General features: G+C 40.5%; 1 protein-coding gene across 2 annotated transcripts in view; it reads left to right on the top strand.

Moving 5' to 3' along the window:
• Positions 1–19,970, top strand: part of tdrd7b (tudor domain containing 7 b) — a 46,370-nt gene that overhangs the window by 2,074 nt on the left and 24,326 nt on the right. Inside the window, exons 2-6 of one of the 2 annotated variants that reach the window (XM_055228981.1) lie at positions 5,596–5,802; positions 7,065–7,209; positions 10,374–10,590; positions 18,945–19,027; positions 19,417–19,592. In XM_055228981.1, coding sequence (XP_055084956.1) covers positions 5,596–5,802; positions 7,065–7,209; positions 10,374–10,590; positions 18,945–19,027; positions 19,417–19,592 — 828 coding nt within the window. Of the gene's footprint in view, positions 1–5,595; positions 5,803–7,064; positions 7,210–10,373; positions 10,591–18,944; positions 19,028–19,413; positions 19,593–19,970 lie in introns of both variants that reach the window. The other variant, XM_033983982.2, reaches the window with a different exon arrangement.

Raw genomic sequence — 19,970 nt, 5'->3', positions numbered from 1 at the left:
CCAAAAATACGCCTTCAGAATAATAGTTTTGAATGACTGTATGCTGGTACAGTTACGTTTTCATTTGGTGGTGTACAGAATACAATTACTTTCCTAAAATCAAAGAAATACTTTCCAGTACTTGATCACACAAGTCAAACTCCACAGTATTAGTGGTGAAAATAGAAAATACAGTCTTGTGGTGAGTGCAAGTGTGATTTTAACTTCTTAATTAGTGATAAGAAATGCTTAACCACCGGTCTAACAAAGATAAAAGCTATTTATAACCTTATGTTGTGTTTTCACAGTATAGTTTAAAGGTGCTGTATAACACAAAATGGACTCTTGTGAGCTTTAAGCCATGTTACAATGCCGCTACTTCACCAAAAACACACATGGGGTTGTGTTTTGTTTCATTTACACATGTTTGAGTAACCCTTTATTATTGCCCTGTCTACATCTCCAAAGCTCAAAATGCTCTTTTCCACCTTGTGATGTCATGCAGTGGAAGTTTTCAAATTAATAGCTACCTTTTAAGGCAAGGCAAGGCAAGTTTATTTGTATAGCACAATTCGTACACAAGGTAATTCAAAGTGCTTTACAGAATAAGAAAGACATTAAAATCACACAAATCAAACATAAATAATCACAAATAATCATCATAAAATTAACATTAAAAGAGAAGAGTGCAGAATAAAAACCTGTCAGTCATATGCACAGCTAAACAGAACTGTTTTGAGTCTGGATTTAAACATTGTCAAAGTAGAGGCCTGTCTCACATCTTCAGGAAGACTGTTCCAAGTTTTAGCTGCATAAAATTTAAACGCTGATTCCCCATGTTTAGTCCTGACTCTGGGCACCAGCAGGAGGCCAATCCCTGAAGTCCTCAAATTGCGAGATGGTTCATATGGCACTAACATGTCGGAGATATACTTTGGACTTAGGCCATGGAGAGACTTATACACAAGCAGAGCTGCTTTAAAGTCTATTCTTTGAGCTACAGGAAGCCAGTGCAGAGACCTGAGCACAGGACTTATGTGCTCATACTTCCTGGTTCTAGTCAGGACCCGAGCAGCAGCGTTCTGGATGTACTGCAGCTGTGTTAAGGCTCGTTTGGAGAGGCCAGTGAGCAGGCCGTTACAGTAGTCTAAACTACTGGAGACAAATGCATGGATAAGTCTCTCTAAGTCTGGCTTTGACAGTATACCTTTGATTTTTGCAATGTTTTTTAGGTGGTGAAAAGCTGCAGATGTTATTGATTTGATGTGGCTGTTAAAGTTCAAGTCTGAGTCCATTATTACCCCTAGATTTCTAGCCTGATTTGAAGGTTTTAGAGAGAGAGACTGGAGGTGACTGCTGACACTTTCTCTATGTTTCTGTGGGCCAAAGATGATAACTTCAGTCTTGTCTGAGTTTAGCAGAAGAAAGTTGTTTTGCATCCACACACTGATCTGTTGGATGCAGTGGCAGAGTGAATCCACTGGTCCATATTCACCTGCTGCTAGTGAGACATAGATCTGAGTGTCATCTGCATAGTTGTGGTAAGACACATTATTGCTGCGTATTAACTGGCCTAACTGCAGCATGTAGAGATTGAACAGCAGGGGTCCCAGGATTGAACCCTGGGGCACCCCACAGGTCAGGGACATTTTATCTGATATACATTTTCCAATTTCAACAAAGTACTCCCTGTTTTCTAAATAGGACTTGAACCAGTTTAGTGCCGTACCAGAGATGCCCACCCAGTCCTCCAGTCTCTGTAAGAGGATCCCATGATCAACAGTGTCAAAAGCAGCACTCAGATCTAACAGGATCAAGACTGAGACTTTGCCTGCATCAGTGTTCAGGCGGATGTCATTTGTCACCTTGATAAGAGCAGTCTCAGTGCTGTGGTGGGGTCTAAAACCTGATTGGAAAACATCAAAGGAGTTGTTCATTTCGAGGAAGTTAATAAGCTGTTGGTAAACAACTTTTTCAAGGACTTTGCCTAAAAATGGCAGATTTGAGATTGGTCGATAATTGTTCAATATTGTGGCATCAAGACTGCTCTTCTTTAGGAGAGGCTTGATAACCGCAGTTTTCAAAGCACTTGGGAATGTTCCAGATTGAAGTGACATATTAACTATGTGAGTGAGTGGTGACAGCAAACTGTTGAGCACAGACTTTAAAAATTTAGTGGGTAGCACATCGAGGCAGCATGTAGATGAACTCAGACTGGTGACAATCTCTTGGACAGTTTTATCAGTTACAGGTGTAAAGTGAGTCAGCTCTAAGTGTCTAGGTGGGTGCTGGGTTGTTATTTGTGTTGTGGAATTTATGGCATTTTTAATACCCTGAACCTTGTCATTAAAGAATACTGCAAACTCATTGCACTTAGATGTGGAAATTAGTTCTAACGGCAGTGGAGCTGGAGGGTTTGTTAATCTGTTTACCGTTGCAAACAGGATACGAGAGTTTTTACTACAACTTCCAATAATGTCAGAAAAATACCTTTGCCTTGTTCTACATAAACTGTGGTTGTACATGTGCATCTTTTCTCTGTAAATTTCATAATGAACCTGGAGCTTTGACTTGCGCCATTCCCGCTCGGCCCTCCGGCACTCCCTTTTCTGTGCCCTGACCGAGTCATCATTCTTCCATGGCGCTTTCTGCTTATCTTTAACCATTTTAACCTTCATCGGGGCAATGGTGTCCAGAACATTCAAAACACTCGAAGTTACAGAGTTCAACAAATCATCAACATCAGAACACGAGGCATTTTCAAAGTGTATCATTTCCATGAACAGTGCACCTGTGTTATCATTTATGTGTCTCCTTCGAACAACTGCAGGACCAGCCGCTGGTTTGGGAATAACAGACAGGTCAAAGAAGACACAGAAATGATCAGACAGAGCAACATCCACCACATTGACATTTGAAATATTTACTCCTTTTGTAATGAGCAAGTCCAGAGTGTGTCCTGTGTTGTGGGTGGGCTCGCTGACATGCTGAGTCAGGCCAAAGGTTTCAAGGACAGAACTGAGCTCTTTAGCGTTCCTGTCAAACAAATTATCCACATGTACATTAAAATCACCTGTAATGAATAAACCATCAAAGTATGTGCATATGACTGAAAGCATCTCAGTAAAACCATCAATAAAACTCAGACAGTGCTGGGGAGGTTTGTATATGACTAAGTAGAGTATGGAGGGGGATTGTTTTAGTTCCATTTTGAATGAAACATACTCAAAAGATGAAAACACTCCAAATGACAATCTGTGAGTAACTAAACTATCTCTAAAAAATGTGCACACACCTCCACCTTTTTTGTTTACTCGTGTTTCAGATTCAAATTTGAAGTTGGGTGGAGTTGATTCCACTAGAATTGCGTTACCTGTGTTTTTGTCGAGCCATGTTTCAGTTAAAAACATAAAGTCAAGACTAAAAGAAGAAATAAAATCATTAATTAAAAAGGACTTGTTACATAAAGATCTGACATTGAGCACAGCAAGTTTCAGATTAGTTTCAGTAGGACTGGATGTTATCTTCTTGCCAGAACTCTTGATCGCTCTATATTAGGTGTGAGAGGAGCCATCTTAATTCCTGATCTGATGAGACTTTCTAGATGGTCGGGAAGGGCCATAGGTGAAGGTGGGGAGGAAAAGGAGAGTGAGGAGTCCCTAGAGGGAGTGGATGTAGCAAAGGGGAACCAGGGTTGGTCTGTGGGCAGGGGAGGTGATGTGGGTGCTGCTGTGACTGAAACCTCTGCTGGGGCTGTCACAGACAGGTTCAAGGCCTGTGATGTGGGCCCTGAGGGAAGTGACGCTGGAGATGCATCCTTCACTTTTGAAGATGGTGGTGATGCTGATTTGTTCTCTTGGGGAGGTGGTGGTGCAGCTGAATCCTTCGCTGGGGGAGATGGTTGTGCTGCTGGTGGTGACTCCTTCGCTGGGGGAGGTGGTGGTTGTAGTTGTGGTGCTGCTGGTGGTGCTGACACATTGGCTTGGTCTGTGGTTGGTGCAGCAGGAATGCTTCTCTCATTCCTCTTTTCTCTCACTGGCCCAGGACCCTGTCCAGGCCGGTTTCTCAGAGCGTGGAGGAGGTTATCCGTCAACACTCTTACTCCACCTCTACTCAGGTGCGGGCCATTTCCCTTGAACAGGTCCTCTCGTTTCCAGAAAAGATCAAAGTTCTCAATGTAGTGCAGTCCTCTGGCTGCACATTCGTTGAACAGCCATGTGTTCAGCTGAAGCAGCCGGGTAAATTTGTTCATCTTCCTTCTGTCTATGGTAGGAAGAGGTCCACTGATGAAAGTCTTAACCTCCACTTTATCAAGCTCCTCAAATAATTCAATGAAATGCTTTTTCAAGATTTCAGTTTCATTCATTCTGGTGTCAACTGCACCCACGTGCACAATCAGCTGTTTAGCTCCTTGGTGTGTTGACAAAACTTTTGGGAGGAGTTTTGTAATCTCAGAGACAGTGTGACTGGGGTACGAGCAAGTTTGGATTCCTCTGTGAGTCACATCTCTGATAGCACCGTCTCCTAGCAGCAGCGTATCTCTGACCTTGACGTTTGGCACAGACCGCCTGTCTGCCGCCGCTCTTTTGCCAACTTCATTGCTCTTGTTTTGCGACAAAAATCCATTTTCTGTTTGTATATTAACATCAACATCAGTCTGTGACAGTGGTAAAAATCTGTTTGTAAGTTGTATTTTGGGTGATGTAACTATATTAGCATTGTCTCTTATCACTTGTCACGTTGGCTTGAAATTCTTGTCTTTACAAAGTTTTGGAAAAGACACCGTATCACTCAGGTTTAAGTTGAAAGTAGCAGTTTTTTCACTCTCTTCTCTGAAAGTAACTGTAGGCTGCTTACCACTGGAGGTCACAGGAAGCGTTTGGTGAAGTCCTTTTTCAGATTCTAAAACAAATATCCGTGCTTGTAGCTCAATAATTTGTTGTTGATAGTTCCGACAGCGTTCGCAGAAAGAATTCCTTTTGTTTCTTCCCGCGGACATGTTGTTGGCTCGTCAAAAATTTTGTTAAAAAAAAAGTGAAAATGGTTTAAAAATCTTTGTCTACTTAAGAGAAAATCATAACTAAACAAATCTCCCAGCAATGGAAGAGGTAAAATTATTTAAAAAGCAAACTAAGGAGGAAGCAGCAGGAGCAAGCAAGGTTTGCGTCTGCACTCTTCAGAAGCAGGAAGACAGGTCTTTTACCTTCAGTAGATGCTGGAAATTTCAGAGTGAAGGTGTATGTTTAAAAACAGAATGGAGCACTTCCTGTATTACTACATGACATGACAAGGCGTATGAGTGAAGAACTCAGCCTAAATATGCAGGATTTTTGTGTTAAACATGTTTGAATGAAACAAAACACAACTCCAGGTGTGTTTTTGATGAGGAAACAATATTATAACACATCGGAAAATAGTGTAATATAGGCCCTTTAATGTTGAAAATCACATTTTATAGTCTAAATAAAGAGTATTTTTTATTATCATCGTGATATCAGAATTTGTACTGAGTATCAAGTTTATTCCTGAGCATTGAAATCAAGTTTGAAATTTTAGTTTGTGGCGACACTACTATGTTCAGGGCATTAATATTGAAATCCGTTTTTTTTTCCTCAGATGGCTGACCCTGAGCTGTTGAAGAAGCTACTGGGTGGAATCCTGCAAGCCCAGCGGAGCGGTGTGACTGCCTCCCGTCTCCAAAGCCAGTACAGGGAGCTGACCGGAGAGCCCCTTCCATACACACCACTGGGCCATGGGAGTGTGAGTGGCCTACTGGACACACTGCCCTCAGTGGTCAGGGCAGAGTGCACCGACTCAGGAGAGGTGAGAGATTCTGTTTAACTGTTGAAACAAAGCTCAAATTAAGTCTAACTTCAGACACCCTATATTAGTATCACACCCCCAGGGAATGTTGATGACATCAGTTACAAAGTATCAATGAGTGACATCACACTCCTTCAGTCCACTTCTTTATGCAGTCTATGTTGCTCTCAGAAATGACCAGTACATGAATAAGACAAATAGATTTTTTACAGAAGTAGATACAAGTTTTATTAGTCGCTCACAGTAGCAAGATTGTAGACAGGCTGTAGATGGGACATTAAGCCACAACAAGATAAATTAGATAAGCATATATCATTTGTGGCACCAATCACTGACATACATGGTAAAAACACATATAAACACACAAAAACTGTTCCTAGAATAATGCTGACGGTGGCCCTCCATATCATCATATCTTATTCATGCGTTTCAGGTTGAGATATGGTTTTGAATTGTTAATTACTATGACAACAGTCCTAAACACTGTAATGAACTGAAAAAAATGGCAAAATGAAGTGGAATTCCAATGAAGAAACTGAGCATTAAAATTGGCAACCCACATGAGGAATTCTGTTTTCTGACTGGAAACCAAAACACCAAATTGTATTTGGAGTGATTCATGAACGTTTGAGCCACCAGCATCCGCCCACAGCTCGATACTTACTTGGTTCTCCAATTTTATTTCCTTAATCAATGATATAGGTAGGATTCTGCAGTGTTGCGTAGTCATTTTGGTCCAAATGAAAAAATATCTGCTGCTTGCTGGCGTTATGTACAGCTATCCATAGGAGGTGTCAACAGCTGCACGGCTCTTTGTTGTGATGCCGTTTTCAAGGACGTCTGTTCATATTGAGCACCATAGTTTTCTAGCAGATTTGTTTCTTTTATTAAGTTGTTTTAGATGAATATTGCGATTTAAAATGTCTATAACTATCCACTCCACGGGTGTCATAGATTATAACTATGTAACAGACACAAGCACAATATGTCTTCTTTAAGAATAAATCAACATTATAATTGTTATTAGTAAAAGCTGTATTTGATTTGAACATGTTTACCTCATGTCCGGGGACAAGTTAATGAAATTTAAAATCCAAATCTTTCTTATACGGTAGTTCCTTTAAAATCATTAGCATTTAGATCTGTTGTCACAGTGAAAATCTGCTATGGTTCAGGTGTATTATATAAATTTAGACTCTGTAATGACATGACATTTGAACAGGTCTGACAGTAGTTACAGCCCTGTGGTGTCTCATATACAGGTGCTGTACTTTGCCTCTGGAGAGGGGGGGAAGGGGAACATGGCTAAGGTGGTGGCCCGACAGCGTAGCTCCAGGAGGACAGGCCGGGCTCACTTGGTCAACACCCAGATGAGAGTCAAGCCCGCCACTCCTCTAGCACTCAATGGTAAGGCCACTGCTTTGAGCACCACCGACTACAGTGCATACAAAAACTGCTGATACAAGGTGATATGTTAGCACTTATAGAGCTTGTAACTGGCTCATTAAATAGGGGGTATTTTACTTTTGTGGGGCATTAAGTGCTAATATATAACATATTCAGATAGCCAAGTTACCTTTTATTGTTTTGAAAATGTTATATTCACCAAAAACTGTGTATTAACATGTTTTATAAGTTTCACTTTTATTTTTGATGTTCTGAGTCTCCCTTCTCATTGCTCTCTACATTAAGTCTCTCCCTCTTTAAAACACTATCATGACAGTATCAGCGTGCATCCTGCTAATGAAACTATTGCACATTACAGAGTTGCTACGCACAGTTTTGTATCATGTTTTTTGTATATTTTACGGAGATCATTATTTTACATTCTGTTCATTGTAAACAGAAATACTGATCTAAAACTTTTATTATAAAAACAGGTCCATTGACTTCCTGTTCCTGTTCCTGTTTCTTACAGGAAACCTTTAGCTTAACTTGTCAGTACAGTTTTATTAGGTTTGAGGTTTGCATTTAACATAAAAAGACAAACTAATTACACAGAGCTCTCACATATATTCTAAGATTTTCACCATTCCACAAGCATGGACCCTACATTAGCCTCCATCATCCCAAAACCTGTACCTTTGGTTCAATCCTCCAGCTAAAATAGCCCTGACCAAGCCTAGCAACAAGATCATGGAGATGGGTCCCAGCTCCTGAGAAAGATGGTTGAAAGATGGGTCAATTTAAGTGCACCTTAACCATAAACTTACTATAAAAGCCTATAAATATTTTCTTTTAAATAATTGCTTTCTATTACGCATTTGTGGTTTAGCTAAAGGTATGAAGTGGGCATCTGATATGAAAGAGACAATGATAATTTATACCTCCTCTGCTCTGATTCTTGAGAGGAGGCGGGGCCGTGGTGAGGAGAGAGAGAGCTAAACTGTGCTAGCTCCAGCTCTGACCAGATAGACGCTGCTCCTTCTCCTTCTCTGCAGTGTGTAGAAACATGTTCACGTGCACGCTCCTGGACTCTATATGCACTATCCTAGACTGCATATGCACACTACTGCCAACCTAACACTGCTGCTCTGAGGCTCGGAGGCGTATGTGTTTAAGCAATTTTTTAAGCTATTGTATTTTTGTTCTGTATGCATGACACAGGATTCATTTACAGACCATTGTTCTCCAATATATATGTTTTGGGGTAACACTGATATGGTGAACTGTTGCTGGTGAGATGATAGGAGCAGGAAGTTGGCTTGGTTGATGAGTGCAGATATGATGACATAGTGCTTTGTGTGTGCCTCTAGGGGAGCTATACAGAAAGTTTGCAGCATTAGATATAAGCATGTGCTAATGGTAACTAATATGTAAATAATGCTACAAGTACGGTAAAATGTAAAATCCACTTTTATGAGCTTTTAAAGAAAAATTTCTTTTTTTAGCTTTCTACTGTGTTATACTGTTGTTCCCTCAATTCTCCAGAAATATACAAAAAGATGATACTAACAACATGACAAACCAATGTGCAGTAGTTTCATTAGCTTAATGCATGCTGATTGTGTTGCGATAGCGCACTGAAGGGGAAGAGCAAAGGGAGGTGAGACTCAGTGTCAAAAATGAAAATGCATGAAATACATGAAACATCTTAGTACGCTGTTTTTGGCGAATATACCATTTTCAAAACAAGGTAACAGGGTGATCTAAATATGTTATGTGTTAGCAATTAATACCCCTTAGAAATAAAATGCCCCCTCTTTGACCATATTACCAGTGTTCCCTCATCATAGCTCATGCATTTTTGAATAATCCTGTGGAGTCCTGCATTTGAGACTTGAATGGTCAGAAAATTTCTGTTGTCCCCTTTCCCAGCTCATCCCACTTTGTTTACACTTACCGGAGTACTTGTGATTATTCAAAACATTTGAATTCCAGGTTATACATGTAAATAGACTATGTGCACAGCATCACACTAGCTGATGATGCTTACGATGACATTGGCTCCCATTGGACACCCCAATTTTCTAACCCGGAAGTCAGCATACTTGTTTCTTTTATTAAGTTGTTTTAGTTTAATATTTTAAATGTTCAAATTATAACATAACTAGGCCCAACCGTGTATCATAGATTGTAATTATAGCAAAAAAGCACCTTATGTCTTCTTCAAAGAGAGAGTATTATGCAAAATTGATTTTGTTACATTGTTCCAAAAACATTCCTGAAGAGTTTTTAAATGTCATCCATGCACGTTTGAGTAATTTATCCATTTCTTCTGGGCCATATTCGAACCCTCCTTATGGTTAGCAGTACAAGCTTGTATAAGGCTTCACCCCCGCCTACATCACCCATGCTCCTGCATGGCAATTGTCCATAAATATGTAAAAGCAGGATGCAAAACAATACACTGCAACTTCACAAACTTGATGAAATGAAAGTAGTTTCATTAGCGAAATACACGGTGATTGTTTTGTGATGTCACTCTGAAGTTCACGTGAGAGCAAAAGGAGGGGGGATTCAGAGCGTCAAAAATTGAAGTGAAGCATATTAAATATGTTAATAACCTTGTTTTTGGCGTCTTTTCAAAACAATAAAAGACAAAATGTTCTAAATATGTTATGTGTTAGCAATGAATAGCACATAGAAGTATAATACCCCCTTACCTTAGTGTGACTCGGCAAAAACCTCATAGAGATAGAATTGGACAGGAAATAGTGACATTAACAGTGAGGTTGCCAGGTGCTGTTGTGCACAAAGCCAAATGACACGTTGCCTTTTTAAACAATAAAAACATTGTTGCTTACTACAGTGAAATTCCACTATAGGGAGACAGAGTAAATCAGTTCTGCGGTTTTGAATAGGAGATCAATGGATTAGTTTCTGTTATTAAGCTGTTTTAGATTAATATCATGTTGACAATTTAAAAAACAAAAACAAGCCAAAAAAAACATAAAAAATATATATACAATAATGGATACTGGAAGACTGGCTTTGTCTGAAAGGGGGATGTCAGCGCACACACTATACTGGATATTACCCACTCAGTGCATGCCATACTGTTGAAATGCTGTTTAGTTTTGTATTGATTGTAATATGGAAACCAGCTGAGTCAGGCTGTGTGTATGCAGCCAAACCCCAGACATCCCTCCGACAGCCCGGTCATCGCGGAGGAAGAGGAGGAGCAGGAGGAGGAGGGAGAGGAGGAGGAGGGAGAGGGGAAGGAAGAGGAGGCAAAGCGGGCCACGGAGACCTCAGAGTGGCCCGCACTGGAGACCCAAGAGATGGGCCTCAAGACAGCAGGGCAGCCCACCACCATATAGCCCATAAGAGAACACCTGGGGACAAGTGAGTGACACAAGCCATCTACTTACTTTTTATCATGTATATATTTATTATTACAATGTACATTTACAAAGCCCAAAGCAGAGATGCTTGTACCAAACTGTAGCTTAACACCTAATTTTCATCTGTGATCCTCAGGAGGAGGGGTTATACTACGAACTGCACACATATGCATAATATATTCAGCTCTGTCATCATCAGTTTACAGTCTTACAATTAAACTCAGTATTCATACTCATGTGGAATAGACTTGATACTCAATGCCGATTATATGTCAACTGATTACCACCTGGTCGTGAGTTGGATCTGCGGAAGCCGGACAGACCTGGCAGGCCCAAGTGTATTGTGAGGGTCTGCTGGGAATGTCTGGCAGAGACCTCTGTCAGGGTTGTCTTCAACTCACACCTTCGGGAGAGCTTCTCCCTGATCCCCGGGGAGGCTGGGGACATGGACTCCGAGTGGGCCACCTCTATTGTTGATGCAGCTGCTCGTAGCTGTGGTCATAAGGTCTGTGGTGCTTGTCGCGGCGGTAACCCCCGAACCTGTTGGTGGACACTGGAAGTAAGAGATGCCATCAGGTGAAGAAGGAGTCCTATCGAGCCTTGTTGGTTCATGGGACTCCTGAGGCAGCTGACGAATACCGGCATGCCAAGCGTCCCGTGGACTGTGTTGACGCAGAGGCAAAAACTCGGAGTTGGGAGGAGTTTGGGGAGGCCATGGAGGAGAACTGTCGGACAGCGTCAAAGAGATTCAGGCAAACCGTCCGACATCTTAGGAGGGGGAAGCAGTGCTTCACCAACACTGTTTACAGTGCGGGTGGAGGGCTGCTGACCTCCACTGGGTATGTTGTCGGGCCGTGGAAGGAATACTTTGAGGATCTCCTCAGTCCCACTGTCACATCTTCCGAGAAGGAAGCAGAGACTGGGGACCCGTTGGCAGACTTCACCCTGGCTGAAGTCACCAAGGTGGTTGGCAAGTTCCTCAGTGGAAAGGCTCCGGGGGTGGACAAGATCCGTCCCAAGTACCTCAAGTCTCTGGATGTTGTGGGGCTGTCTTGGCTGACACGTATCTGCAAGATCGTGTGGCGATCAGGGACAGTACCACTGGATTGGCAGACCGGGCTGGTGGTCCCTCTGTATAAGAAGGGTGACCGGAGGGTGTGTTCCAATTACAGGGGAATCACACTCCTCAGCCTTCCCGGTAAGGTTCTATTCCAGGGTTCTGGAGAGGAGAATTTGACCGATAGTCAAACCTCAGATTCAGGAGGAGCACGAGTGAGGGAAGGATGGAGCATGAGATTGAAAGGCAGATCGATGGAGTGTCTGCAGTATGCTGTATCTGTCCATCGTGGTAAAGAAGGAGCTGAGCTGGAAGGCAAAGCTCTCGATTTACCGGTCAGTCTACGTTCGTACCCTTACCTATGGTCATGAGCTCTGGGTAATGACCGAAAGGACAAGATCGCAGATACAAGTGGCTGAAATGAGTTTCCTCCATAGTGTGGTTGGGCGCACCCTTAGGGATATGGTGAGGAGCTTAGTCACACAGGTGCTCAGAGTAGAGCCGCTGCTCCTACATGTCGAGAGGAGCCAGCTGAGGTGTCTGAGGTGGTTTCGGAGGAGGAGGCCCCAGGGAAGACCCAGGACACGCTGGAGGGACTATGTCTCTTGGCTGGCCTGGGAACGCCTTGGGGTCCCACCGGAGGAGCTGGAGGACGTGTCTGGGGTGAGAGAAGTCTGGGAGTCCCAGCTTAGACTGCTGCCCCCGCGACCCTGCCCTGGAGCAGAAGAAAATGGATGGATGGACACAAATTAATTCCTGTCTTGTTCATGTCCATGAAATCAGTACTAAACACACCTTTGAAACAAAAATCTAAATTTATACCATACCACTTTATTTGTGATCGATATGAAGGAAAAATGTGATTCATTTCTTTTTCACTTTAAGGCTGATACATAGATCATGATAATAGATCATTTGAAAAGTTATAGAGGCAAGTGTAACAGGCTGTGAATGGTGACAGACAGGTGACAGTGACAGACAGTGACAGACAGGTGACAGACAGGTGGCAGGTGACACATGTGACAGAGAGTAACAGACAGGTGATGGGTGACAGACAGGTGGCAGGTGACAGACAGGTGACAGGTGCCGTAGTGTACAGTGTGTAGTGTCCAATGCAAAGGCTGGCATGGTTAGCACTGCTAGCTCTGGACAGTGGGCTGTGGACAGTGGACATGTGGCAGTGTGTGGGGCCCTGGTGTGAGCACAGGAGCCCGAGCACTAATCCCCCTGTGTACTGTGAGGATTATCTGGTTAAAGACACTATGTGAATCAGCACATCTCTGTGAGCATGGCCAGGTCACTGACTACACTACCATACACTGTACACACACAACCCTGCCATACACTGTACATGTGGAGAATGTTAAAGAAAGGTTTTTGGACAATTTATTATTATTTTTATTTTATTTTATTTTTTTCATCAAGATTCAGTTCACAGTTTCCCTTTTCAACACGCCCTTGAGAAAGAATGTCAAGATTACTCAGGTCATCACTTAGACTAAGGCTCATCGTAAAAATAGTCAGATGCAAGAATAAATTATTTCAATTCAACTTTGATTTCTTGTAGGACCTCATTAGTGCAGTCTTAACTCAATGCTCTTAACAATAACAATTTATTCTTTAAAAAGGTACACAAATGTGGTGGACTGTAAGAGCATAAAAACAAATGTACACCATAAGGTAGTAAAGGGGCAGCACCTGATTTTTTTATGTTCCATTAGGCTTACCAATATATGGAATAAATGGTACTTATGGTCAATGTAAGACTGCTATCTGCTGTCTGCATCTAATTATAAATTATTTTTTCTTGGCTGCAAACCAAGAAGTATGTAGCATGCTAGCAAAAGCGAAGTGAAAAGCACTTGGAAACTCGCAATGACACTGTTTAAATGCCAATAACAATACATATACACATGTGGAATAGTTGGTACCCATCGGTTATGAAAGAAAAGCTCACAATGGTCACAGAAATAAATTGAATCTGACAAAAGTAATAAACTAAAATTCTATGAAATTTAACCAATGAAATTGCTTTTCAACCATGCTTCAACAGAATTATTTAAAAAAATAAACTCATGAAACAGGCCTGGACAAAAATTATGGTACCTTAATATTTTGTTGCACAACCTTTTGAGGCAATCACTGCAATCAAACGATTGCAGTGATTGCCTGTAACTGTCAATGAGACTTCTGCACCTCTCAGCAGGTATTTTGGCCCACTCCTCATGAGCAAACGTCTCCAGTTGTCTCATGTTTGAAGGGTGCCTTTTCTCGACGTCATGTTTCAGTTCCTTCCAAAGATGCTCAATAGGATTTAGGTCAGGGGTCATAGAAGGCCACTTTAGAATAGTCCAATGTTTTCCTCTTGGCCATTTTTGGGTGTTTTTAGCTGTGTGTTTTGGGTCATTGTCCTGTTGTAAGACCTGTGATTGAGACCAAGCTTTCTGAGACTGGTCAGCACATTTCTCTCTAGAATCCCTTGATAGTCTTGAGATTTCATTGTACCCTGCACAGCTTCAAGACACCCTGTGCCAGATGCAGCAAAGCAGCCCCAGAACATAACAGAGCCTCTTCCATGTAGGAACAGTGTTCTTTTCTTGATATGATTCATTTTTGTGAATGTAGAGCTGATGTGCCTTGGCAAAAAGTTCTATTTTTGTCTCATCTGTTCATAGAACATTCTCCCAGAAGCTTTGTGTCTTGTCAACATATAGTTTGGCAAATTCCAATCTGTCTTTTTTATGATTTGTTTTCAAGAATGGTGTCCTCCTTGGTCATCTCCCATTAAGTCCACTTTGGCTCAAACAATGACAGATGGTGCGATCTGACACTGATGTTCCTTGAGCTTGACGTTCACCTTTAATCTCTTTAGAAGTTTTTCTGGCCTCTTTTGTTACTATTTGTATTATCCGTTTCTTTGATTTGTCATCAATTTTTCTCCTGCAGCCACATCCAGGGACGTTGGCTACAGTCCCATGGATCTTAAATTTCTGAATAACATGTGCAACTGTAGTCACAGGAACTAGTGATGTGTCCTCCGTGTCGAGGCTTCGAAGCGTGTGTCGAGTAAGCCAGGAAGACTAAAGGTGAAGCGCGTATCAACGCTTGTATTGGTCACATGTGTGGTGATGTTCGAAGCCTCGTGAACCAGCCGTACCGTGTGACTGGTTCAGAAAGTGGTTTGGATTTTGCCGCGAGTAACAACCTGTAGCTTAGGTAACAACATGTAGTGTCGCCTGAATGACAGTGTCAGGCAGACACAAACATAAAACGTGACATTTAAGAGGGAAAATTATTTCATATTCAACCTACAAAAAAAACAACAAATAGAATTAGAACAACAATTACATCAAAAGATAATAACATTGACAGAAAGCGGAAATATACTTGAATTGAGAAACACACAACTACAACTAGACAAAATTTTACAGGAAAAAAACAACTTTATTATGCAACAACTCCAATATGAACTTATTGAAAAACATAATATATCTGGTAAATATCTTGCAAACTTACTTCAAAGAAAAAAAGACAAATCAATAATTCCATCAATACAGACCTTTGAAAATACGAATCACTCATGATCCACAAGAAATTAATAACACATTCCATATGTTCTACAGGAACTTATATTCATCAGAAACAGAATCCAATCCAACAGAAATAAAATCATTTTTCCAAAACAAACCTACCACAATTACCCTTCGATATGGCTGAATTCTTAGATGCACCATTATCATTGCAAGACCTCCATAAAGCCCTCCTTCAGATGCCCAACAACAAAGCCCCCGGTACCGACGGTTACCCCCCAAATTTTATAAGGACTTTTGGACTTTACTATCACCACTTTTCACCCGCACACTGACTGAAATAAAAAATACCACCTAAATATAAAAACAGTTTGTTGACATCTCTAACTATAGCCAAGAAAATAATTCTACAAAACTGGAAATTAAAACACTCAATAAACATCAAACACTGGTCTAACTCTCTCATCCATCACATTTCAACCTCTCAAATGACAGCATACTTTGAGGAACCTTCCCATGTACTCATTGGAACCTGGACACCATTCATAAACCACTTTAATATTGTTTTCAATCAGTCATTAATATCTACAACATAAACTCCACCATTAGACTATTATAACACCATTAACATAATCAATTAATTAGAACGCCACGCACATTCCTATACACACCCCCTTTCCTACAAAGACACATACACATACGCCACACACACACACACACACACACACACCCACACACACACACACACGACATTATCTAAACTATATTACAACAATTGCAATCATACCACCACTACTGTTGTTTACCATTATTATTGTTGTGTTATTGTTTTCATTGTATGTACATGTTTCTATTATTGCTGTCACTATTATTATTGTCATTATTATTATTCCCTTATTCATTAACTAATTTATTTATTAAATTAATTTGTGGTTCTGATGGAGATAAATAAATGGATGAATATAAACACACATATTAAATATTAAAATTAATAACACCAATTATTAAATATACATTTTAAATATAAATATATATACTATATATAAATATAAATACACAATAATAATAATTATTATTAATACTAAATTAATTATTAATCGATAATAATAATAATAATTAACAACAAATACATAAAAAGATTAGGGCTAGCAAGGAATGGGCCCGTTCCTAGGGGGTACTGCCCCTTGAGTGCGGGCTCACCAAGACCTTGCCTCTTTTAATGCATTGTACAGGACACGCACACACACACATTATACATTTCAATCTAAATAACAAATACCACCATAAGGACCACAAAACTAACATTGAGTAATATTGACCAGCATCATTGATTGCAGTGTGATTGAGTATGACAGCAACAATAAAACCTGTTATTGTTATTTTTACTATTATTATTATTAGTATTATTTTTTCTCTCTCCTCAGTCAATATTATTTTTTCTCCACACACACACTCACACACATATCTACAAAGAAAACCAAGACAGATACACACACCAAATGCCAAACCTTTCTCTGTAAATAGTAAGCTGTAAATATTGTATGTTTTTCTTTGTCACTGGGTGTTCTTCAATAAAAAATTCAAAAAAACGTGACAGCAGACACAAATATTGAGGTCCAACAGTACAGGATGGAGCAAAATACGGCAAGACTGGAGGACCCCCTTCAATACTGGGAGAGACAGAAAAATGTGTATCTAGAGCCCATGTATATGTGTGTATTTATATAAGTTAGCAGTGGCATTCTTGTGCCTGCCTCATCTGTACCCTGTGAGCGGCTGTTTTCCGCACACATACACACACACACACACACCCACACACACACACACACAGTATATCACTACAGTATACATGTTTTGCATACTTCTTTATTTTGCTGACAGTTTTATTCACAGACTTTCTGCAAAATGCCACACAGTTGAAATTCATGCAAACTGATATTTTTGCGTCCAGTAGATGCGTCCATTCAGCAAAGTAAAACTCCAACATCTGCATCACCGACAGTAAATGCAGCAATCGAAGTACAGAAATACCTGGCAGAACCAAACATAGACAGACAGGAAGACCCACTGCAGTAATGGAGAAGGCAAAGAAATAAATGTCCACATTTATTCACACTGGCCACCATGTACCTTTGCACTCCAGCTTCATCTGTGCCCTGTGAGAGGATTTTTTCTAAAGCAGGAGAAATCCTCACAAAAAAGCGGAACCGCCTTAGTCCTGCTTCTTTAGAGAAGCTACTTTTTTTTAATAAAAACAATGAAAAATACTGGGGTTTAATTCTCTTTATTTAATTAGAAGCACTACTGCAAGTAACACAAGTGCATTCCTATTTCTAATAATGTGTTTCACTGCGGTCCTATCACTGGTTTTGTTGTACATTTGTTCCATTGATGGCGCTGAAGTGGAAACTAGATTGCAGTACATTTTATTGACCTCTTGATGGCGCCATAGAGTAAATGAATCCTTATGAAGTGTCGGTACATGTGCCGGCACAGTTGACTGATAGTATCGAAGCATCATGGGGCTTCATCTCACCATCACTAACAGGAACATCAACCTGCTTGGAGATGGTCTTATAGCCCTTACCTTTAACATGCTTATCTATCATTTTATTTCTAATCTCCTGAGTCAATAGTGATGTGACGTTTCCGCGTATCGAGGCTTGCTTCATTTAGGGGCAGAGCTCAAAATGATGACGTCCGAAGCCTCGCTGCCCGGCTGTACCACTTGACTGAGTCAATAAGTGGTTTCGGATTTTGCCGCGAGTAACACCTGTAGCGTAGGTAACAGCCTGTGGTGTTGCTTGGATGACAGTGTCAGACACAAACACAAAAAACGTGAGAGCAGACGCAAATATTGAGGTCCAACGCTATATGATGAAGCAAGGTTGGAGGACCCCCTTCAACACTGGGAGAGACAGAAAAATTTGTATCCAGAGCCCATGTAAATGTGTGGGTTTTTATATAAGTTAGCAGTGGCATTCTTATGTAGGCCTGCCTCATCTGTGCCCTGTGAGCGGGTGTTTTCCGCACACATACACAAATATACACAGTGTGTGTGTGTGTGTGTATGTATGTATGTATGTATGTATGTATGTATGTATGTATGTATGTATGTGTATATATATATATATATATATATATCCACACACAGAGTATACCGCCATCACTACAGTACACATGTTTTGCATACTTCTTTATTTTGCTGACAGTTTTATTCAGACTTTCTGCAAAATGTTACACACTTCAAATTCATGCAAACTGATATTTTTTGCATCCAGTACATGTCCTAATAGAGCAAATGAAGCTTCAAGAAGCTTTGCGCTGAATTGAATCAATTGGATGAAAGCCTTCAATGCTTCATGAAGTTTCATCTGTCCATCACTATAAGTCAACTCTTTCCATCCAGCAATGGATGCTAATTAGTGGACACACCTTGGATTAACATGTCCCTTTGGTCACATTATTTTCAGTCTTTTCTAAGGGTACCATCATTTTTGTCCAGGCCTGTTTCATGAGTATTTTTTTAAGTAAGTTTGTTGAAGCATGGTTGTAAAGCAATGTCTGACTTTCCTTGGTTGAATTTCATGGAATTTTTATTTATTATTACTTTTGTCAGATTCAAATTATTTCTGTGACCATTGTGAGTTTCTCTTTCATCAACCGAAGAGTACCAACAATTTTGTCCATGTTTGTAATACATAGTTGTTGGGATAGATTTCTCTTTTTCAGATCCTAACAGCTATCATCCTGTTTTCCTGTGTCCAGGTCAGATAAGAGGATGACTCTGCCTTCACACTTTCACAAAGAGGTGCAAGCTCACCTCTCAAAAAACACTCCACACACTGGCCGTAAGTAAAACTAACTTTTGCGCACATAAACTTTTGCATTTAAGAAACTTGCCCCTTCTACAGTGGGACACAATAAAATGGACATAATGAATGTTACGATTATTGGTTCCAGTCTCTCACCAATTTGTTATGTGTAGACCCCTGAATTGAGTTCTTTACGTAAATGAAAGAGACAGGTTAGCAAATTCCTCAATACAATGCAGTCCTCAGTTCCATTTTAAACTATAGGGATTCTAGAATATTGTCAAATCACGTGAACCAGACCCACAGCAATACAAATATAACATCTTGAAAAAAAGCTTTAATATTGAACACGACTGTTTATCTAATGTAAGCATGTCTTTTCCTCCTGTTTCCTGTGCATGTGCGTCATTGGTTGCCTGTAGCAGACAGAGGACAGCCCTACAGCTCTACGCTGGTCCAAAGGCGGCTCAGGGACATCCTGGCCAAGTACAGCAATGGATTCTGGGTGTCCAAGCTGCCCCAGATCTACAGAGAGCTGTACAAAGAGGATCTACCCACCATAGCCCTGAAAGAGCTGGAGACGTGGAGCCACATCTGCACTGTAAGACTTTCATGTGGACATAGGGTAGATATTAAAGGTGCTATACCATTTTTACTTTGCCTTAAAAATGTGAAAAACAGAACTAGTTCATTTTAAAAAGTTTGCCGTAGTCCAAAGTTATTCCTCACTTACCGTATGCATTCTGAGAATCCTAATTATTCATATAATTAGGATCCTCAGGATTTATAAGTGCTTTTCCCAACTTTCAGAAATGAGAAGGAAATTTTGCCATGGCGAAAAGCTAAAAACAACTAGCATGCTAATGTGGAATTCCTGATTATTGGACAATAAAATAGTTTTGATTTTGATTTATTATATAGATCAGTCAGGGGAAAAAGGCATTTTGTCATCAATGTGGAGGGTAAAATTGTTTATAAT

Source organism: Periophthalmus magnuspinnatus, chromosome 18 (assembly GCF_009829125.3).
Source record: "Periophthalmus magnuspinnatus isolate fPerMag1 chromosome 18, fPerMag1.2.pri, whole genome shotgun sequence".
In the NCBI taxonomy this organism is placed as follows: domain Eukaryota; kingdom Metazoa; phylum Chordata; class Actinopteri; order Gobiiformes; family Gobiidae; genus Periophthalmus; species Periophthalmus magnuspinnatus.
This window is presented reverse-complemented; position numbering and strand designations above follow the sequence as displayed.